At 35.8% G+C, this 24,429-nt stretch overlaps 1 protein-coding gene and 1 non-coding gene across 2 annotated transcripts in view; one reads left to right on the forward strand and one right to left on the reverse strand.

Annotated features, from left to right (window-relative positions):
- Positions 1 to 21,794, reverse strand: part of LOC139960597 (TATA element modulatory factor-like) — a 34,412-nt gene extending 12,618 nt beyond the window's left edge. Inside the window, exons 1-11 of the mRNA XM_071959065.1 lie at positions 21,375 to 21,794; positions 19,354 to 20,577; positions 13,792 to 13,901; positions 9,884 to 9,987; positions 6,560 to 6,680; positions 6,165 to 6,220; positions 3,404 to 3,571; positions 2,776 to 2,861; positions 1,838 to 1,964; positions 1,360 to 1,516; positions 290 to 437 (exon numbers count right to left, since the gene is read on the reverse strand). Coding sequence (XP_071815166.1) covers positions 290 to 437; positions 1,360 to 1,516; positions 1,838 to 1,964; positions 2,776 to 2,861; positions 3,404 to 3,571; positions 6,165 to 6,220; positions 6,560 to 6,680; positions 9,884 to 9,987; positions 13,792 to 13,901; positions 19,354 to 20,577; positions 21,375 to 21,507 — 2,434 coding nt within the window. The 5' untranslated portion in view covers positions 21,508 to 21,794. The remainder of the gene's footprint in view (positions 1 to 289; positions 438 to 1,359; positions 1,517 to 1,837; positions 1,965 to 2,775; positions 2,862 to 3,403; positions 3,572 to 6,164; positions 6,221 to 6,559; positions 6,681 to 9,883; positions 9,988 to 13,791; positions 13,902 to 19,353; positions 20,578 to 21,374) is intronic.
- Positions 21,795 to 22,175: 381 nt separating this feature from the next.
- On the forward strand, positions 22,176 to 22,292 carry Trnai-uau (transfer RNA isoleucine (anticodon UAU)). Its single transcript has 2 exons — positions 22,176 to 22,213; positions 22,257 to 22,292. It is a non-coding gene; the product is annotated as a tRNA-Ile (tRNA).
- Positions 22,293 to 24,429: the final 2,137 nt, after the last annotated feature.

A 24,429-nucleotide genomic window follows, 5' to 3' on the forward strand; every position in this document is an offset into this window, starting at 1 on the left:
GGAAGGGAAATGGAAAGGAAAGGGAGAATGGAAAGGACAGGTAAAAGCAAAAGTATCACAAATGTTCTCTCAACCCCATTTTTTTCACATTTGACTTGTTTTTGTTGATTACAGCAATTGTTCAGAACAATGAAAAGTTACTTCGACTTCATATCCCGTCTCATCCTGCAATTATTGTTACTGTAAAATATACATCAAACAATGGCTCTCATCTTGAAAGAACATTGTCCTCTCCCACGGCCAGAACAGGCGAAGATGAGATTAAGAGAGGTTTGTGGATCATCCTTACCTCCTGTCACACTGTGACTGAGCTCTTGGTTCCTCTGTTCAGAATCCTGGAGTGCTTGTTGTAGATCAGAGATCTCTTGTCGCAGATTCATCTCTTTACGATTAGACTGTTGCTCCCCCCTCGACAGACTCATCTGTAAATCGTTTATCTGAAGAGAGAAAAATACAGCCGAGAAGTCCTTGGTAAGATCACTGCAAACTGATTATTACTCAAGCCTTCTTCCATTTTCAACATGTCTAAAAATAATTTTATCAATCAAATCCAATACTAACTTGAGCAAATTTAAATCTGCAACAGAATTTTTAATTATTTCATATTTTTCCTCAAACTTCACTTCAAACACTTAGCAGATTGTGCAGGCTTTTAAAACAAATAATCACCTGTAGATTAAGTAAGTCACTTTCTCATCTTAATCTATTAAAAAATATTAATTTCTGCTGATTTGTTCATACGTTGCTACTTAAACTGTTCACCTTTTGAGCAAGTATTTGCACAAATATTTTATAAGTTTTATTATCATAATCATCTTAAAACACAGTTTTTTACAGACTTTGTTGCTCTTACTGTCAAAAGAATGTTAAAATAATTTGTTATTGACATACAGAATGTGATATTCAACTGTTGAATGACTATGCATATCACTCCAAACATCTATTCAATTTTAATATTACTTCTATGATATTACCATATTCCCTTCTTCACAAGAAGTACCTCAAATTTCTCATTAAAAATCCCCCCCCCCCAAAAAAACAGGACTTTTTCAGTACGGGACCTGTGGGCTAAACTCTAGGATGTCAAACGGTTTCAGTCCGGCCCAGAAAGAAGAAAGCCCCACAATCTGCACTGATGGGCTGTGCTGGGCCCTTAAGGTGCCCACCCTACTAGCTTACCCTGCACATTGTTGCACAGAAACCTAGGTGAAAATGAGATTATGTTTTCTCTCTGGCTTTTTGCCCAATCAATGTTTCCTCTATGGCCCTTGTAGGGTACTCGAAAGATAATCCCTGTCAGAACCACCCACCCCCCCCCCCAATGTTAAGCTGACTTGACTGCAGAGTTAATATAGTCACCTGTAGAATTAATCCTTCATGTTCTCTCCTGGATCCTTGTTGCAGTTTCTCCATGGCCAATCTCATCTCCTCCTTGGCATTCATCTCCGAGCTGAGATTATGCTCGTGGGCTTCGCTGTTCTTTGCAGCTATGCTCTTGTGGAGATCTGCTATTTCTCTGTAAAGGATATCAAATCAGGGAATAATGCTGCATCCACTGTTTTCATATCAGTTTGATTTTTTTGGTTTCCCTTCCATATATAGAAAAAGTTGATTTCCTAGGATTTTCTGTCCCAGTTATTTCCAGAAATTTAAGGTGTGCTGAACTAGAGAAATGGAACATCTGACAGTGGGAAGACCCTTTGACAGAGGCTTTAATCTACTTGTCAAAGATTCTACAAGGCTAACTATTATTTGGTTTTCCAGTGTATTTATGGGGTCATACTGATGACCTTTGACCCTTACGTGACCGCCCACTTCCTTAGCAACGAATGCTTACTTGTAGGATGCATCCAGGGCAGCCTGAGTACTTCTAATCTTCTCCCTGGACTCATCGACTTCTGCTCTACAGCCAATCAGCTCCTTGTTCTGTTTGTCCACCACAGCATTCAACGTCCTGATGTTCTCTGATGTTAAATTTATTCAAGATTTATTACAAATGATTATCTCAATATTTAACATCATGCAACATTAATCAAAGAAAAGAAAAAGAATTGCAGGAAGCAGCTCTTTCCCTTTTCCAAAAAAAAAAAACCTAGGTGAATGAATGATACCTAGGTCTGACAAATTATACTTAACATGATCATGTTCATAGGTCGTCTGAAAAGGTTTACAAATGCACAAACATTTGTACATGTACAGATAGCTGAATGAATGTAGGTAAAATGATAGATTCATGAACGTATCAAAATTTAGGGGGTCTGATGTTTTTATCTTTAGTACCAGCAGAATCCTCAAATTAGGCTGGGTTGAATTGACAGGCGTACAATATACACAATCACATGTACAGATAACAGGTACCTACTAAAAGGAATCAATACCCATAAGCTAACAGGTTTAATGGACTTGTGTAAAAGTAAGTGGACCTGACGTTTCGATCCTAGCAGGATCTTTTTCAGAGGCTGAAGAAGATCAGCCTCTGAAGAAGATCCTGCTAGGAATCGAAATGTCAGGCCCACTTACTTTTACAAATTCTCTTCACAGGCTCTTTAGTGGATAAGCAGTTTGCTAACAGTTTTCATTTTGTTTTATTTAGGTTTAATGTACCACAGACTTTGAATAGGACAATCTGGGGAGGAACTGAGTGTTGGTTCTGCCATCTTACTACACATTGTTTAAGTTTCCTCTGAATTTCTCATTTAGTTTAACACTGCCATTCGTCTGATGTACCCCCCCCCCCCAGTAACAAGCTAAACATGGTGGAATACTCAACCGTACCTTTATTTTTCTTATCCACTTCTTCCTTGGCATCGATGACGCCTTCAAGATATTCAATCTTCTTCAAGGCATCCTCTAATTGCTCTCTGTGAGAAAGAAAGGCAAGAATAAGCACATTGATCAAAAAAATGATAACAAGAAATAACAAGGTGGCTAAATGTCAATATGAGAACAATCTGAGAAACAAACCCCAGTAAACCTAGGCTTTCAAAGAAGGAAACTGTTGCTATGGTGATGTAGATTGAGGATAGGTCAAAAAAGATAAGAACAAATTAGGTAGAATCTTTTGATTGAATTGCAGTTTTTGTTAAACTTGTACTGAACACAGTACCCAGCATCAACTGTTTTGATTGCTGATACAAACTTTACTTTTGGCATTTCCGAACTTCATGATTTGATTCCTGAACTTAGGGCAACAGTTAATGTTAAGGAATTGAGTTAAAGGGACAAGTGGAGCAGCAAGGATTAAAATAAGTGTTTTGTGTCACCAAAGCTAGAATTGAAGTATTGATATGAAGTAGCCTCACTATAATATCAAACTACATAACAAACAAAAAAGTGAAACCAGCAATAAATAAATGCACGTAATCCTACATATATATTTCGTTTTTCTTTAGCTTAGACATACTTTTGTGATTTGATGAGACTGTCATTCTCTTTCTCTTTGATTCTTAATTTCTTAATGATCGTGGAATTCTGCAGCTGTTCCTTGGCTAGTTTTTCTCCCTCTTTTGTCAAGGCAGTTATTTGCAAATCCTTTTCAGCCAGCAATCTCTGGCTTTGATCTGTAGTGTCTCTGTAAAAGGAAGAAAGAATCAGTACTATAAAGTAACAGAAATATTGCATAGGTTTTGGTTATAAAGTACAATTTCTTCCACGTTTTCCAAAATATTTGTTATAGCTATGAGTCTCACACAAATATCTTGCTTCTTTTAAAAAAAAACACAAGAAACCTTTTACTTACAAGAGAGTAATTCATGAATAAAAAACGTTTGATCATGACAACTTTCTGCTTCCCCTCACGTCACTTTACATTTCACTTTACCCTTTAAAATATCTTCCCCTTAACTACATTCTTCTCCCTTTTTCTACTTTTTGAAACCGTACAGTGATTCCGTACATTCACAGGGAAAGGTTTAATCATCTAGTTTTATTTTTCTGCAGTCTTCTAGTATAACTGTATTACAAATATCTTTCTCTTTGTGGGAGTAAACTCACTGTCAAGCTGAAAAGGGGTTTTCAAATCACTTTTTTATCTACACCTGAACCAACATCATATTCTATTGTGATTAGTGTTGTGGTCAAGTGGTTAAAGCAGTGGACGTGTGATATAAGGTTTGCAGGTTCGAGTCTTGGACAGGTCATTACGTTGTGTCCTTAAAACAAGGCACTTTAGCTCCATTGCCTCTCTTCACCCAGGTGTATAAATGGGGACCTGTGAGATAAACTGTTGGTTGGGCACTGTTTAGCTGCTGCCATGTGAAGGGATTGTCTCTATGTCGGACAGGTTATCATTGACCAGGGTTATATTGTTATGCGCCTTGAGCACCTTTTATCGGTGGATATGTCTGCACTTTGTAATCCACAATATAATTATTACTTATTATTCTTCGATGATTACATTCACAGTAATGTGTACATACACAACAAAACAAACATTCATTTAGCCATAGGTAGCTCTATGGCATTGTTTGTTATACAACGGTTTCAGTGTGTTACATTAAAAAAAAAAAAAAAAAATTCTTGCCAAAATAAACCCATGGAGGAGACAATTATCTCATTTTGAACTGACAGTCTCTTTATTTAAGAGAGAAAGCCAATTTACATTAAGCATGTGACTATAGAACAGGTGGATGTGTTCTCATACTCTGTGTGGAGTATTCAACATGTGTATTGTTTTATTACATAAGCAATCCTTTAAGCCTGTATCTGTCTTGACTTGTTGATAATAAAACCTCAAATATGCTCATTCTTTGCAAAAAAAATGAATTCCCTGTGGGAAAAAAAAATACCTCATCAGAAAAATGTCCTTTTAGGAAACTTTTGAAAAGTTAAAGAGGGATTTTAGGCTGTCACGATAGGCATCTGTGTATGTGCTTAAACTGCAGAATTCCTCAGGTGGTCAGCTATCACTTTACAATAATTTCACCAAAACCTTAGTGCATAATACTTAAAACTAAAGTTGAAATTAATTCATTATAAACTAAAAAGCACTTTGATATGCTTATCAAATTTTATAGGAAAAGTCTTTGTACTAAAAATTGTAACACAAATGAAACAGTCTCTGTCAACTAGTGATCAAAAGTACTTCAGTTCAAAATACCCAAGAAGAAACCAACAAAACAGTTTGCTGTAAATCAACATGTTCAGCTCATGGTTCAGACAACAAATGAATGCAAACCCCCCAAACATGTGTTATACTTTAGATCCACAAAAACGAGAAAAAGGTCTCAGAAGACAGAAAAGATGAAATAAAATCTAACCAGCCAGGAAATTTTGCTGTGAGTTTTAACAGAAATCTTCAAAGAGAGTTTAAATTAAAAGACTGATTTCTCTGTGACCCCATCGGATGTATTCCCTGGCCACATATGGCCACCCAGGCCTGGTGTAGAGCTGCCTCATGGATACTAAAATCAATTGTCTTTACTTTTCTATAGAACATAAAAAGATACAGCCTGCTAGCAACTTTCTGTGAGCTTCCTAACGGCTGATGGAGACTGACTTTCCATAAGGGGAAATAACTTAAGTCTAACATCATTCTAGAGACATGTGATGAATCCTTATCAACAGTAATATAAACATAACAACTGTAATATATCCCCAAACTAACTGGGCTTGGATTGTTAAGAGTGACAAACTTACCTGTCTCCCCACAACCGTCTGAACACTTTGGGTGGTCTAATGAGAAGGGAGAACACTACCGGCAGGGCCGGGTCATAGAGGACGCACAGTGTTAAAAGGCTACCAGTTCATGCTAGGCATGGTACAGCGAGAGTGCTGAGGTTGTGGGGAGACAGGTAATCGAGGAGCACACAGCAATTATCCTAATCGTTACAAACTCCAGTTTATAGACTAGGTAGATCAGAGTGCATATGTACAGGAGGCAGGTAGGAGACGAACAATGTTATTATATTTCTTGTTTCCAAATAGTGGGTGAGCTTACTCAGTGGAATCTGTCAGATACTGTATTCTTGATTATTCAAAGAGTGAAATCTGAAGAAAGAGGAATCTCTTTGCATTTGCAGATAGATCCTCACAATTGGATAGGTTGAAAGAATATTACCCGCACAAAAACATCACTCTGAGTTATCTGATTTAGTCTACGTAAAGCTTAATGTGCAAATTGCCCTTTTTTTACATCATTTGTTGACTGTTTATTACAGACTCACCTCTCTGTTATTTCAGTTTTGAGTGTTTGCACTTCCTTTTTCAAGCTGTCCCTTTCCTGCAAAAAAATTTTAAAATACATCATATTTCTCAAGGATCTTATGTCTGGAACAGAATTTTTCCGTAATGTTTACAGAAACAAAGCTAGCAATGTGTTTAAAATGAAATGCAAATGATTTAACTGGACATAGTGACATTCAAATTTTCTAATTTTTTTTTACAGATGTGCCTTTGGTAATCATAGGACAATTTCTGAACAGCCAATAAAGGGGTTGAAATAGGTACAGTACTGTATTTATAGTAAGAGAGAATTATTTGAATTAAATGGTCCATCATACTAGATCGCAACAGGTTGGACCGTTTTAATGTACAAGGTACAGTATCTTGGTAAATCTACCTTGTTAGCGACATGAAGTTTCTTCTCCATCATGCCAATTCTCTCGGTAAATTCTGTGGTTAGTGACGTCAGATCTTCCTCTGACTCTTGTTCTCTTCGTCTCTCTAATTTCTCTAATTTACTATGGTAAAGAAAGATGAAGATGAAATTAGGAGGTATTCTATTTCAAAATATTAATAAAGGTTAGGATCATTCATGTATCCACATTTTATAATAAGAATTTATTTCAAAATGTATCACAAATATGCACAGTTTAAAGTATCTCTAGCAGAATATATATGTTATTTGACCACAATTTAAGATGCTTCGGTAAACTTTTGTAATTAATGAAACTGTCAATCTATCCATTCCTTAGAAAAAATTATGAAGTGATCTATCAGTATTTTCATTTGTATAACGGAACGTAAGATGTGGATTCTGCTGTTCTTATTAAAGCGAGGATTCGCAACAGAAAACACACATACAGAAACACACATGTTACAGACACACATTGTTCCAAAATGACACAGTGGGTTTGGTGAGGAGTTATAAACTTTTATTCGTTGGTGGAAGAGTGAAGTGCAGGTTTTGTATGGAGACAGGTAAGAATGTAGGAGACAAAATCAATTTAATAATTAAATTAAAAACATTATTACATAAAATGAAAAATTAGTTCGACGGAATGGAAAATAGAAAAGTCAAGTGTAGACTTATGTAGTATCATTACACATTTACAAGAAAAACATGAATGACTGATACAAAATATGACTATTCGTGGCATCTTTGACCACCAGCAAGTCCCACATAAAATGAAGTTAGACCACATCACAATATAACTTTTACATGTACATAATATGTATAGCATGTGATGCTGACAGTGCATTTACATCATAGGAAATGTAGATATCTGTTTTTTCCTGATCCAATTAAAGGCAGGAATCAACAAAAATCTAGCACCAAAGCAGTCTAGCCAAGTAGTGAACAATTGCCAGTAAAGACTGTTCCATTTTTCTTTTAAGTGTTTGCCAGGGAAAACAGCCATTTTTGTGCGAAAATCTCTTTCTGAGTTATTCCAGCCAATTTGGGAAATCATCACGATATTTCAGGAAACAAAGCCCTTCACTACTCTTTTGGAAACCCTTTTAAGTTTTTCAAGTTATTGTTACATACTTTTCTTTTTTAGAAACATATTTTTTGTTGAACAAAACGAGACAGTATGTAATAATAAACTAAAGGAGGATATCAATACTCTGCAATTTCCAGTATTAATACTGTACTTAGGGTATAATATTGTACTTAGGGTCATTCTGATCTTTGTATTTGTACTGTGTATATTCAATTTCTGCCATGTATCTGATATTGTGTTTTGTTTTTTTTTTCTTTTGTTGTTAAGCCCTATGATCATATTTGGAATAGCGCTATATCAAGCATTATATTTATTAAATTATTATTATTAGCAGCATTGTTGAGGCGCCTCATATCCCAAAGTAATATTCAAACCCATGCAGCTCACAAAGAGTAAGCATAGCATGAGATGTCAATGCTATGGTCTTCCAGTTAATACTAAACTAAAACTTGGAAACAAGTAGTGACATAGTGTGATTAAACAAAGATTGTAGGGTACAAAGGAGAGGATAAATTTAGACCAATGAGGTGGACACTTTGGGATAATGTAGTCCATGAGGTCAGCAAATGATTTCCTGTATGCAAAGAATAAGATCTACAGTGCACAAGGTAACCCTGGCTAGACGTAAATAGTCTGTTATCACAAAAATCTAAGTTGTTGGTCAGGGTCAGGAAAACCTCAGGAACTCTCAAATCAGTTGTACCTCTAACCTATTGCTAAATGCAAACAATCTGCGTCACAGGTAGCACTCCGCTTGACCAAAGGTTCCGCTTTTCGTTTTTCTTTCTCTTTTCGAGATTAAATTCTCTTCACTATCATCTAACTATGACCCATACCATAAATGGAGTAGCTACACACAGATGTATCGTAATTTATAGTGAAGCTTCTTATTCCATGTGTGGTACAGTTAATTGATACATGAGATTCTGAGGGAAGCTTTGTATCGATATTTCTAAATCTAGGAGACCCTTTCTTGATATACAAGTATGTACAGTATTGTGAAATATTTGTAATATTATAACTCAGCTAGTGCAATTATCATCTATCTTAGTACACAATATGGGGGTAAACTAATTAAGTTCAGTCAACCGGGAGAGAGCTTTCCTATTTACCGTCCTTGTCTACCTATTCATGTCTAAGCAAGTCAATAATTACTGGGGTACTGGGATTGACTTTTAAATTACAATGAAAACTGCACAAACGTCATACAATGTAAGTCTATTACAGTGGGTGCAGATAATACAAAACCTTGTATATTACAGGAACCTCATACTGTACGGTGGAGTCGCCGCATACAGTAATAATATTGCATTAACTAAGGGACATAAATATATACTGTTTGTTTGTGAGTATTGAGACTACAGACTAATTTATATTCATCCCTGTGATAGTATGCAATGTTTCCCCTGACGCTCGAGAAGTCGTCAATGACAAGTTCAACCAGCCAATCGCAAAAAGAAAATAATAATAATAAAATATAAAAAATGTCACAAATACATAACAAATAACAATGTCACAATTCCCATCAGAGTTAATAACTTTGTATCTCTATTGCGACATTAGTATACTGGAACTACTGTACTTTAAAACTTAACAAACATGCAACAACTTCCACAAACTGCGAAGAAAGTTTTGGTGGAATGCTGTGTAAATAAACATGAGATGCACTGTGCAGTACTGGTCCCCGAGTGTTTCACGCAATGAACAGTATGCATATATGTGTATATTCTATAACACTAGGCCTAACTGCTAACACTCGTTGAAACTGATTTATTTAGTCTGTTTATAAGGTATTGATGATAAATGACATTTCCGTACCCACAAAATGGAGGAGGAAACAATTTTCAATGCTCGTTGGAAATTTGCAATATGGATATAGGCCTATTTGAATGAAATAGGTCAGTGGGCCCTACACTGTAGCTTTGACCTTGCACATGCCTTTACTGCTTCCTATCACTGAGTCAGCTAGTAATTGGAAAATTTAGCCGGGTGAGTGGCAGTGTTTTTCTTATTTTGATTTTTAGAGGAATGTGCGTTTCCAAACCACTAAAATGGGCGCTAAAACGCTGATAGTTTCTACTCGGGGGGAGGGGCCTTTGGCACCTTTGTCCGTGACCAGACGCTTTCCCCTCGGAACCCCACCGAGGGGGTGACCCCCAAGACGACTTCTCTAAGATCGCTGGTGCGAACACTGATAGTATATTAACAGTCATTCTTACATTTTAAGGCTGGTTCCTGTATCCTGTAACTGATTGTTCTGTTCACTGAGAGTGATAATCTGATCTTCCCTGGCTTTAAGGATCTCTGCCATATCAGCCAATTTCTGTGAAGAGTAAGAAAAATCATGACCATATTTCAAAAGAAAGCATCTGCATATATATTTCATCAGATTCAACAATACTCTTGATTAAAGTTTCTCCAGTAGAGCTTAAAAAGCAAACCCATTTACTGATTACCCATCGCATCATGTAGCCAATACACATAAAATATCAACATTCCAACAATGCAGTAGAATAGTGTGGTATAATTCACAAACAATATATATAAATGTATTTAAACAATAGAGTAATTCAATAATATAAACAATATTTCATTTCATTTCATTCATTTTTTTTATATATCACAAACCATATGATAATTATATAATATGGTTTATAATTCACAAACCATACTAAGTTGAAAAACTAGGCAATATAATTACAAAGAAGTGAATAATTTGTCTCATATCGCATTACAGCAATGCGGAAGAAAGCACTCCTAGACAATTTGGGTGGTAGAGTGAGTCATAGAGTGATAGGTCAAAGAGGGTGGCAAACAGTGTAAAAAGATTACCAGTTCACTCCATGCACAGTACAGTGAGAGTGCGAAGGTTGTGAGGAGACAAGTGAGGAAACAAAGTAACTGTATTGTGCTGTTTATGCATTCATAACTATTCAGAAATTTATTCTCTCCCACTATTTTGTAGCTCATAAGAAACTTAACTTCAAAAAAAGCCACAGAAAATAGAATCTCTCTAGAGTTTCCCCCATCATCCCCATGCAATTGCTTCATGAATATTAAAGGTCTGCAGACTCACAAGACATACATGTATACATTACATAACGGTACACCACAGCAATCATATTTATCATGCAACCCTAGTAAAATATATATACTGTACACAGTAACAGCTGTATCCACATGGTAGGTTACAGCCACACATCAATATTTAACCACAAATCGCATCTAATTTAATGTTTTACCGAATATCAGTAATGAACTTTACAAATATGAGGTTTAAATTTGAGGTTTTTATGTTTTAATATCACAAAATGCACTAGTGTAGACCTTTTTGACTTCTAGATAAATTATTTATGCATTATTACTCCCTATGCATATATATACATTTATATTTTTAAGAGACCTGACCAAAATTGTTAGAGCAAAAACCAAACGCAGCATAGATCTTCATGATCATAGGGTTACAGCCTGTGATGTGAGGGGACTGGGATTGAGACTGAGAGTGGATCCAAGTTTGTTTCAATAGTTTTTCTGGTTAATTCTCTCTCTACCATGGGGTGTCTTTGCTTTAAAATCAGAGTTTCATGTAAACAGTCGCATTTCCGGAGTACAGTAAGTATGCCTGAAACCACTGTCACATACAAACCATGCCACACAATGACAGCCTGGTTCAAGACTGAAATGGGAGTAAACAGCTGTGATTATATATGGCTAACTGTAATGACAACACCTGACAGCTGACTGTTGGGTTGCACCGAGCGGTGACAATGGTGTCTCTTTCAGAACTCATCGCTGGTGAAATTAAATCCAATAATTTATAATTAAAATAATCACAAAACGGAACACACACAATGACACAACAATATTGATCTAGGGTATATATGCATACTTTGTATAGTATATATACATACAAGGCAGATTGTTTGCCAAAATCATATAGAAGAATGGATTTGTACAGCTGCTTTTGAAGACCCTTAATTAGAAAATAGCAATTATAAATTTCACAATGAGATTTTAAAGTTAGCAAATTTTTAACAAGGTTTCAGTGTAAGTTGTTTTATCTCCAGTATTAAACAGAAAAATAATGTATGAAAGTTATCGGAAATGACTAACGACTTTCGACCAGTTCCCAGCTGCAGTATTTATAAATGAGACCTTTTACTGTAACTGTTATAAATAAGTTTCTACACATTGTTAAAGTCTCAATGAGTGTTTGATAAATTTAAATTTGCAATTTTCATATTAATATCCATTATTTTCATTTATTTATCTGTTGTTAAACATTTTGAGCTGAATAAAATTCGCCAGATTTTTTAACGAGTCCGTAGATTCTACTAACTTCAATCAAAATTTGCAAGCCCCGCCCAACAGATCATGCGCCAATCAGATCTCTCTGTTTTGTTTACGACCGTTAGGCCTATCTTACTTTCACTTCTGTGGATAGCCTGTGTTAGGTCTCTTAAATGGTATATAAACAGCAAATACTCTACTGATTGCTACACCTTACATCATAACACTGAGTTCAGGAAAGTCTAATTTTGACAACAACAACAAGAACAAAGATTGAGTTTTATTTTAAAAATCAGATATCTGGCAATCATTCAGTATTTCTTCTTCTTTCTTTCTCTCTCTTCTCTACTACCTCTATCTCTCTGAACTTGTTGTAATAGTTGTGTGTACCCACAGACCTCACTATTAATAATCTCACTCTGACTTACAAATATGACTGTGAGTTTGTCCTGCAATTAGATGGTACCAACCAATTTCATTTAAACGATTGTCAATGATTAAGCTTGCTAAACTCAACAATGACACTAACAGAGATATGTTGGTGAACATCATTTTGTTGACATTGTTTTTAAGCAGTCCAAGCGCCATGATCTAGATGGAATAGCGCTATATAAATATTAATTGTTTTGTTATGTTATGTTAAGCCAAATAATGTAACACCTGCTTCTTTGACATTGAAACTTGCCCAAATAACTAAGTCTCTTTATATATATCTATACATATATATATATACCGTAGTATATAATAATAGCAGTATAGGGCTCAATACACATAATCGCAGCTCTGACCAGTGGTATCTCTGTTTGGAAGAAAAGTTCTTCGTACTAAGAAGCAGAGCCTCAAGAGCTACAACGAAATCAACAAGCGCAGGGAATTTGTATCCAAATGTCGCCATGGCAACCGTTCAAAGAAGCCCCCTGACAGCCCGAAAGGAAACAGTTGTCCTTGCAAGATTCAGTTGCCTGATGATCGCCTCGGTGAAAAACCTCAATGTGTGCGTGAAACTCTTAGTTGCAACGTGATGAAATATCATTTTTATACATATGTCTTTATATATCTATATATATCTATATATATCTATATATATTTATATATATATATATATATATATATATATATCTATATATATATTGTAATGCTGTTACTGTAAAGTTGTGATGTAATGGGAGTTCTGTGTGGAACCATTGTGGTAGTTTAAATCCCCTTGGAATTATATAGGGGTTATCTCTCCTGGCAATAGGTAAACCAGTTGTAATTGTTGGCAGATTATGGCTTTTGTGGCTGCTTCTATGGATCGGCATATGGTATTAGACTTATTCTGGGATTGTGATGTAACACATGTGATATTTTCTAGGGATACTCATGTGATCACATTCATCACTGTAAAGGAGTACAATTGTTTAGGGATGGTAGGAATGCACTGTAGTATTTGTGTATTATGTCTTTAGCTAAGTTGTAAGGTAAAGTTCATCATTTGTATACATGTGGTATAACATATTGTTAAGGGATTTATATAAAATGCATTACCTGGTTGCTGTTGGACGAAACACTCTTGATGGTAGGCTTCAGGGCCACGTAGCCTCAAGTTTGTACCACATATCCAGTACAACACACTTAACCTTACTGTAAGAAGTTTTCTTTTCAATATATCGCTGTTAAAATACCATCACCTCTCTGGATTTATTTTGTGTACATCTTCATTCTCTGGCCAATTACAATACAACATCTTAGGCCAAGAACCCTGTATCGGATGGCCGGCACTACTCACGGAAAAAAGTGTTACAATATATATATATATATATATATATATATATATGTATGTATGTAATATACAAACCTTTAAAAGTTTCTCAGGGTGCATGGGGTTCTGTGAATCCCCTTGCACCCCGTCCTCTCCTTGTGTAACCTCTGATGTTATTTCTTCAGTTTTGTCAACCTCTTTTTGATCTGAATAAGGAGAAATTAAAGAAAAGGTATAATAAAGTTCCTCAAACTATACAATGTAGATCATAGTCACATATAAGTTTTATCAGTCTTAAGGTTTTGCATTTCATTTCAGCCGGGTTATATCAATATTTGGAAGATAACCTGGGACGACAGACACCAACAAGACATGTGTGCAATACTTCTGTCAATCTTTGAGATGCACCATTGTAATCAAATATGCTAGACAGTCAGATAATGGTCAATCATGATCAAATTTCAACATGCATGTGAAGTTTCCTAACTACATGCAATTTATTCCAATATACATATACAGGGATAATTTAGAAGATACAAAACAACAGAAAAATACTTTTGAAGACTTTAAGCAAAGTTTTGCATGTTTTGTGGTCATTACTAATAAACTGTACATAGGTTTTGCACTATAGATGTCATTTTATCAATGATGTTAGTTAAATGCATTTTGACTTTTTCCATATCTAATGTAGTCCTTTCTCAGTCATTTCATGACCTGTACAGTAGATCCAGTGAGAACACATAAAAAGATGTGATCAATGTGAATTTAGGAAATAAATGTTATTTACAAACAGCTGACACTGATAATGTAAACAAAAGCAAGTTTCAAGTCAAGTTTAATTAACCTAATGCAATGTGGTTCAAAGTACAGTACAGTTAGTAAGTACTGTCAATAATTTATGATAAATTTACAGTAGAATATTTTAATGATCAGGTACTGTATGGAGGTGCACTTCTTGATAGCTCTGACAAATTCACAAGGTGCATGCACATGGACTGGAGGTTCATTAACTGGCCCAGAACAAAATCAAAATATTTCGAATTCAAGATGTTTATTTTCTCTACTTGGCAGTGAAAATTCTTGGGAGCTATCAATGGCAGGGGATGCCAAAATATTAAAACTTGGAAATGTAACCACCAAAAATTTGGCATTCTTTTGCAAAATGTCTATTGCTACAAAGATATTGCCAACACTAAATGGCTACCATTTGTTGCAACATTTTCAGTATTTCTAGCTTGCCTTATTCCACACTGTACATAATTTAGTGCTATAAACCCCTGAATGTGTAATGCGATTATACTATGTCCACTAAACAACATTTTATTGCTCATGAAATACATTATACCGTAACACCACATAACATATGTATATCATATTACATGCAGGCTCCTGTTCTTGTCACCATGCCTTGATAGTGATTTCCTCCAATATATTTCTGTGAGACTTTAGAGAAGTGTCTTGTCTTTATTTTAACAATCCTTTTTGTCGGTAACATTACAGAATGTACAGTACTTTGCATGCTGTCTATGCACCTACACTACAGTACAGTAGAGTGTGCATTATAATACTCGATCATACACCACATGTGCACTCTTTTAATAAGCCTCTAGACATTTTTACGCATGAAATGCAGTCTGGGCCGTATGGATATTATTGCAAATCTAATCAAGAAACATGATTCATAAGTTTTACCAAGGTTGGTGAACAGACTATACTACCATACCTTCACATAAAGGATTATAAGAAATGTTGTTTACTATGAAGAATATTACTGTTGTTCAATTTATGTAAAGAGATTTTTACTGCTTTTATAAAGTCTTGATATTTGTACGAAGAGTGTGTAAACTTTGAATACACACTTCGTACAAACGCTTGCTTTCTTAAATCTTTATTTAGTACAAGTTATTTAGTACCAGTTCTCAAACAAAAGATTGGGAGACTCATAAACTTTTGCTGACCCTCTTGTTGACAATTGACTTCTTAATTATTTACTTATTTATTTACTCAGAGGTCAGTTTCAGGGCGACATTGTACTTACTGTACAGTACAACAAACCAAAGTTAGAGTACGGGTTAATTCTTGTTGAATTTGGCTTTAATTAGATGATCATTATTCTTTAAAATGATTTGGTGAACTAAAGTTATTTCACTATTTGCTTTATTTTGTCATCAAGTCACCCTAAACCTTAAATGTCAACCGTAATCATTTTGCGCTGTTTCTTTCTTTTGGAACGGGGGGAACATTTTCATCATATTCACTGAGCTTAGTTAAATAACGTACAGTGTGAATTATAACCTCTAAATACTCTGACACACAGTGGTGGGTATAGTAGAAACCAACAATGTTGCAATATTACTTTTGTTAAATATTCTTGGTGTACTGTGCGTCAATGGCTCGCAAAACACACCACAGCTTGAATACAGTACGCTTCAGAGAATTCTGTGTAACGGGACAGTCCTATCTAATAACCTAGAACAACTTCAAAAGGCTGCTCTACGGTGCATGCATGCATACACTGTACTTTATATGGAATAAGTTATAACACCATGATTATTATTACAATGAACTGGTGCAGTGAAGTTCTAAAAACTTGACCTTTAATGGTTGATTTCACCAATTCATCAGACATCAGTTTCCCGTGGCAGTCATTCTGCTTGGATTCTAAGGTACACTTGGTTCATATATGGAAATGTTTCACCATTCCCAATGGTTGAAAAGTTCACAAACACACTACACATTTGAGTTAATGATATTGTACAGCACAGTGTACTGTATGCTTGTGGATACAATTAATGTTTAAATCATGATTGTGATAGATGGAAATTTATCCCGCAATACCAAAATAGACAGATTCTCAATTTCCAACCATTGGTTGCGAACAATGTAAAGACACTTATAAATTTATGATGACAAAATTGACAAGGTTTGAAGTCATTAGCACATAGTACACTAAATACTGAATTTTTACTAACTTTTAAGTATGTTGTCCTTTTCAATATTTTTGTAGTTTTAATTTCTGTTATTATGCAGTTTATGCTAAAAAAAACAGCCAACTAAAATTCGGGTTTCTGCAAGATGATTGCACTGTACAGTATAACAACAGGTAATGTACAACTGTACACACTAGAGGACACTCCAATACTGTAGATGTCCTTCAAATTAGAATTTCAAATTAGAATTCACTCAACTCAGTACAGTATTTTGTCCCAGAGCATTATCCAAAATGATGTTTATTCACTTCAAGACAAGTTAACAACCACTAAATATCATTCCTGGACTACATTTGAGATGTTCTGCAAACATCACTGCATCCCGGACACTTGCAAAATAAATGGTTTGTCAACATGACTTCCTGGATGACTGTCTATTTTAAGCTACTTTATTTGCTTAACCACAAACATTATATACAGAGTCTGCTCAGAACTTCCTAATATTGTGAAATAAACTTTAACACGTATGCATTTGATACTGGTACTACAGTAAGTGTTTCATCATCCTGACACTGTTTTGCAAAGTTTTATTTTTCAAACCTTTTTTTTTAAAATACACCTTGAATATTAGTCTACCTACTTATTCTACTAATTCTGTATTCATACGTATAATGTGGGGCACTGGCTGTTTTTCTCGAATTGAAGTTAGTATTAATCTCCTTAGGGTACAGTAAAGCCTCCAATTCTGCAGATCTAGAACCAGGGTCTTCAAAAGTAAATCAAAACTTGGAGGAAAATACCCACCTTTTAACTGAAAAAGTCTTATCACAGCTTTGATATCTGCAGACATTCAGTCCCTACCAGAATGTGTGAATGTTGTCCGTAATAAATGGGTTAATCCCGAAATATGCCTAGAATGTATATTGGAGAACGGACGAAACCAATGTACGGAATATTCGTGTAGCTTTCAATAGCAATGTGCAGAGGTCCTGAAGTCTTGATAATCAATGTACAAGAAGCTAAGTTGTAGTCTATACTTGTATTAGGTATTTTGAACTGTATTCCTACTGTATTGGATGTTGTATCAGCTGTATAGTACACCACAGTAGACCTACAGTATGTACAGTACTCTATGTAAGGCACTGTTTGTAGTATTAGGGTTCCCCAAAGGTAAACACAGACAGGGTACTGTGGTAGTCCATTCCACTCAGACAAAAGGACCGGGGGAAAAATTATGCTAATTACATTGGTCAATGGAACTTTTAATGCTTTTTTCCTTTTTTTTTTCCAGAAAATCAAATTTATTAGTTAAAAATTTCAACACCTGAATTTTGCTTCAGATTGGTTCACAATTATACCGACTGAATCAATAACAAATATAATACAAACTGATATGTGAGAGCCTGGGCAATTAATTGCGCAAACACACACATAGACATGATCACAAAGGTGCTTGAAATTTCATATCCAGTCTACTATTTACCCTAACTGCTATGCAGTAGTTAGTAATTTACCCATACTATTAAAGGGGCATTCAATGAACCCCATAGACGACAGCTCTGCATGTGGCACAAAAGAATATCATACCATAGTCAGGAACCTATTTATAAGTTAAATTTGTATCCACTTTCTTGTGCTGTTGATTTGAGACTAGTTCACTGTTGGAGTTCATATGAAATAAATCGACTTTATATTTAATCAGTAAATTTGAGATGACACATAGTTTTGTAAATACACTTTAACAAGAAATGTCAACACCAAACGTTTTGCATTTTGGTCCTTTATTTCTTACTACTTGTTCTTCACTCCATTGGTGCTAGTACAGTACACAAGCAGTGAGTAATTTTTGATTCTGATAAAGTGACTTAATCATACAGTTTCACTATTTCTATACGGTCCAAAATACAGTACTACTTAGGTAATATTTGAACAGAGGAGGCAATTTTCTATCAAAATTCTACAAAACAGATCTAGCAATGCAAAAATTAGACCATCAGGAATTATTGCACTCCCTTCTAGAACCTGAAAAAGGGTCTTTAAAAGTCAGTCTAATATACTTGCCTGTTCCTTTTCTTGAGATGAGATGGGAGGTGGAGGGATTATGTCCAACAATTTTGCCTTTTAACCAATGTAAGCATTATTGTATGACATACTATAGTATGCATGATACACAAATGAAAACAAACAATTTAGCTGTCCAATGCTGAAGACAGTATTTGCACACTGTTTACTGTAGTTTCAAATGTTTTATAAAATAGCATATTTGTTTAGATTTACAGAAATGGAAATTAAGGGAAAGAGGTTGTGGAATATAGAGATTTCCTTTTCACAACCTGCAGTTTCTCCAAAATCAGCCTTTTCATACTGGCACACTATTTTTTGTTTTGTTTTTTTTTGTAATTGCCCTAAATTATAACTTCAAGATATCTCTAAACACAGCGGTAAAGAGATTTTGATTTTAGAACCAATGGTACACAGTAGCTTCTCCATAAGAGTCATAGTTCTTTTACTTTGTTTGATACTTTGAACCATGAACCTTTTCAAGTTTATATTTTACTTACCGTTAATGTCCCACACTAAAGTATTAACAACATTCAAAACGTCCTAAGTTCTGCTGAAATGTCTTCCAATTTTCTTTTCTTGGGCCAGATGGCCCAAAGCTCTATCACCCTCCACATACAAGTCTAATTTCAGTTAACATGAAACAACCAAACAAAATCATATTTACCATCTTCCTCGGTTCCAGGTGGCTTCTCAATGCATTCATCAGGAACCACATCTGTTAAAGACGATTCGGTGTGGCCAGATATTGAAAGTGTCCCTGTTTCCTCCTCCTCTCCGGGGGTGGGAGTAACCACACCTTCCTCCCTTATTTGTTCTTCCCGTATTTGATCTGCTTCTGAACCCGATCTTCCCCTCTCGTCTGCTGATGGAGAGGATTTATCATCCAAGTCCTCCGATTCTGCATCTGCCGAATATGCCGGAGAGGTCCTCTGAGAGCAAGTGACAGATGCCTCATCTGTATTAGTCATGACTTCAATGGGTCCGTGGCCATGTATATTGTCCGTCATATCGTGGAAACGATTCTCTGATATAATACTGTAGTCACTGTCCGTGGGACTTCGTTTCCCATTTGATGAATACGTAATGTGCTTTGGGGAATGTGTATCTGAAGACTCCCTATTGTCATACATACATAGTGAATGCTCACTTTGAGTTAAATCGTTAATCACCACAAAGTCACTGTCGCTCTTCACAGATTCGGGTTCATCGGAATTGCTCCCATCTTTCGAAACTCTTTGTTCGACAATCTCTCTCGACTGTGTGGAGTCACTTTCCTTCTCATTTTCCTCTTTGTGAGGTTCTCTAACGGCAGGTAGTCGTTTCTCTGTCTTTGTTTCTTGCTCTCCGTCTCTCGAATCATCATTGGTCTCTCCTTCAGGCGTTACCTGCACGGCAGAAGTTCTATCAGCTGACTGCTCGAAAGCAATCTTTTCTGGTTTCAGTGGCGCCCTCTTAGAGATCCCTTCTGTCACCTTTTCGTCATCTGTTGTGCTTGATCCCGACTCTGCAGCTCTCTTGGAGCGGCCATCTTTTTCACCAAGTTTAGTTTCCTCATTCTTCCCTTTGCCTGACTGCTTCCGCTGAGGTTTTGTTTTCTGAAGGGCTTGTGAACCACTTGATCGAGTCCCAGTACTTAAGCCATCTGATTTGTTCTCGTCAGTAATCCGACTTTTGGGAGTTCTCTGAAAATGTTTGGCTGGAGTTACTTTTGGCTTACTTTTCTTCTCACCAGAGTCTAAGAAAGAACTCCATAGGTTATCTTCATCAATCAGTTGCTTTTGTGGTGTTGCCTTACGAGATGGGTTCGTAGAAGAGGTCTTGCCGGATGACGATCCCTGTGAGTTCTTACCCTTTGCGGCATGCAGGTTGTTTGCATTTGGGAGTTTTCCTGTGAAAGTAGGAAAAAGGAGTTAGAAGGAGAACGTTTACAAAATAACAGAGTGTACAAACAATTGTGTCATACAGATAGCCAGCTGCTGTGGGTTTTCATACTAATGCAAGCCTTATATCTTGTTACTTGTACTTGCAGCAGCATTTAGACCCAGAAGAACCTTAGAAGCAAGAACAAGCTCTATTTTTGTGGGCTACTAGGTATGATGTTGTCTGATGGAAGCAGCGAACCACAAGTAGGCGATGAGGCTAACTCTGCTAGTGATCTCAGACAATAGCAGGTTGCATGTTGCATATTAACTCAACTGTAGAGCTTTCTGTACATACATAATGAGGATCTCTCCACCAGGCCGGTACAGGCTTATAGATTTGCAAGTCTTATTGATCACGTACCAAATTTCTGTGGAGTCTTCCCATTGATTACCTACTGAACTTCAGTGTTAAGAGTAATGAACTCTTTAGGCTGAAATTTATATGCCAATGATCACAATTTGCCAGTTAAAAGTCCTAACTGAGTGCAATAAGTTAGCCTATTATCGAACCAAACATGCTATACAGGCCTAGGTCGACAGTTAGGCCTTGACTAGGCCCCTAGGCCTAACTTAGACGGGAGTTTGGTTAGCCTTTTTTAGTTTTACTAGTTGTACATAAAGCATCGTTTGATAATATTGGCAGTTCATTCTGTCACAGAATTAGCCATACGCAAAGTGCACAGGCTATTTGTTATGATAATGGTCGGGGCATTTTATGAACTTTTAAGTTTTATTCGAAGCAACTACTAGCTTATTGATATACCTTTTGCAGCAGATACACCACTGCTCCCATTCTCGTCTTCTTGGATATCCAACACACGGTCTATAGACTTCTGTGCGTTGACAAGGGCGGTTTTTGCCAATGAAGAAAATGCTGAAGCTTCAAACCAACTCATTGTGTCAATTCAAGAAGGATGAGAATCACCCTCCTTGAAGAAAGTCAATGCAAACGTATTTGCCGATTTCTTGCTCAAAATGTTGCGCGAATTTCAAACATTTCGGAAATAAGTTATTCTGTTAGCGAAACAGGTTTGCTTTCGGTCAACACGTAAACAGCGCTAGACTTCGGAAACCAGTCAATTTCATGTAATAAGGTCTTCTGTACTTTTCAGACGTCCGGTTGCATAGTACTATCCTACACATGTTGGCACTGTTTGAGCGGATTCATAAAATGTATAAAACTTCATTTCAGACTTTTACTACCAATTTTTTACTTAATTATCTTTACAAAAATTTATGTTATTTACACAAATAGTATTAACAGTTAATGTACACCTTCTTATACATTAAAACGTGTCAGAATTAAGTCACGTGACGCACATGAACGTCTTTCAGTGCGTAGCGAATGGACCATGAGAAGGTCGCAACTGCGTCAAATGTAAGGACTTGAAAGTTCTGGCGAAAAAAACAAATTCAATGATAATATATAACCATTGAGGCTAATAAGTATTACTCAGAGTGAAAGAATATCATGTAGCATCAACAATGACAACTAAAGCTCCAAATTGGTTGGATTTCATAACGTTGTGATTATGGTTTTATTGGCACGCGTACTTAGCAGTATTCCCCAGTAGCACAGTCGGTTAGCGCGTCGTACTTATAGACAGTATGTGACGGGTTATAATGACTCGCACTGAATATAGACATGCGAAGGTCGGGAGTTCGAGCCTCCCCTGGGGAAGCAGTCTTTTTAATGCAACACCGAAATGATGAAGTTGCTAATTTGTACGCATTGGTAAAGTTGTCAATAATCTAACAACTATCATTAATATATTTTCCCTAATGTTTAGCAGTTTCTCCACGTAGTCACTCACATAGACATAAGTTATTTCTCTTAATATGTGTTTCATCAGGTCTTTCATCAAGACTAATAAGTCTTTCATCGGGTAACACTGAGACAAATATTTACCAATATCAAAGACATATCCAAGATGAGAGCTTTCAAGTACCTGCATGTATATCACCCATATTGATTTTATCAGAAAGTCAGTTTTACTTATGCCATGTCTTATGTTAAGGAAATGTTTTCATGTTCCAATGTGGCAACGTGGCAATGTGGCTAAACACATATGACACAAAATGCGCTATGAAATATTTTGTATTTTAACACTCAAAGATCAATTTGCCATTTGTCAAGGACAAAATAAACAAACAGTATTGGAATTATAACATGATTTTGTCCTTTTACTAAGCAGTGTTGCAACCAGTCATGACCAGTTAATCACTCAACTTTAGAGCTGTTTGTCCAGTATTTCCCCGTTGAGATAATACAGTGACCCAAATCAGGGGAAGGTAAAATCACTGGCAATTGATGATTCAACGTAAAACTTAAAATAATGACATTCAAAATACTTCTTCTATTAAATGGGTAATTGTAATCCAGACTTTCATATCATCTTAACTTATTTTTATTGTGTTTAATAGTAATTAGTATTGCTTCCAATTTCAGTTTGTAAAAAAATTGCCAAAAGTTTTGAAAAGTAAGTTCCCAGCGGTTCTGCAGCTGCAAATTATTACCAGAGTCTGAAATTAGATAACAAACTTTCTTGTTGAAATAAATCACTTTTAGAGTGTAAATAAAATCAAAGTGTTGTTTGAAACAAAAGAGACCTTTGTTCGACTTTCTAGCATATTTTAGAGGCATTTCTGGTCACCTATCAGCTAGCTAAAGCTCAGTCTTTTATGTTTACCTTTGCATCTCATATACTGGACCTTTTCTTTCTTCTCTTTGCATTCAATGCAACCTTGAAAGGTCACAAGCAGAAAGTAATCAAATTATTCAATGGTGAGCATTAGGTAAGCCAGCAAAATATAGGAAACAGCAGGCAGTTATTCCATGGTCATTTTTCACACGTCAATTTCCAAGAATAGATTAATGTGCTAGTTGTACAAGTAACCCATTTTGAAGGTCAGCATTTGTAACTGTTATCTACCAAAAATTAATATATCCTTCTAAGTTAATTTCTAAGACTGACAAAACTTTCCTTTTATATGGCAAATATTTCCATCTTCTTTTCATTTACTTCACTTTTACTTCAAAATACAGAACATGCAATAAATGAAATGTCAGATACAAAAATAATGGTAAACATGTATTAATGTCAATAGTAAGATAGTTTATTTACAATATATTGCTTATAAATTGAATTTTTTAAAGATGGCAATTCATCAAAGTGACCTACGTATCTTTGTTTTTTTGTTTTTTCGTTATCAGGTTTATCCACTTGATAAATTGCAATATGCAAATTTTCACGTTCCCCTTGTCTTTTCCATTTGCCTCCAACTTTCCAAATCATTGTCTAATTTACACATGCAAACCAATGATCATTACTGTGAACGTAGTTATTCAAAGAGTATATAGCAACCCCATCCCCATCAGCTTCTCCCCCTCCCCACCCCCAAAACCATGCAGTTAGTCTGGCACCCCAAGTGCAGAGCAAACAATTAGTTTGCATTGCGTCTGAGGAAAATATGCTTTGTGTTAGAATAAGAATTCCAGTCACTTTAATTGATGAGCCTCCAGTATCTGAACGGTCATTTCTCCAAAATTAAAATTGGAATAGAATGTACAAACTAGACTCATAACAGTTGTCTTTAATGATGTAAAAAAATATCAAAATTGACTCTGTCTAAAACAATCCTTTAAGTATAGCACCAATTCACAGAATGGAACTTAAATTACAGACAAATATGTAATTTTCATTCCTTTAACACCATAACACCCACCCCACCCCCCAATCCTTAACCCAATCATTCAATGATTTCTGATTTTTACAAGAACATTTTGAAGTTAGTCTTTGAGAAGGTCACCATGTGCA

The sequence above is a fragment of the Apostichopus japonicus genome, chromosome 19 (genome assembly GCF_037975245.1).
Source record: "Apostichopus japonicus isolate 1M-3 chromosome 19, ASM3797524v1, whole genome shotgun sequence".
Lineage (NCBI taxonomy): Eukaryota > Metazoa > Echinodermata > Holothuroidea > Aspidochirotida > Stichopodidae > Apostichopus > Apostichopus japonicus.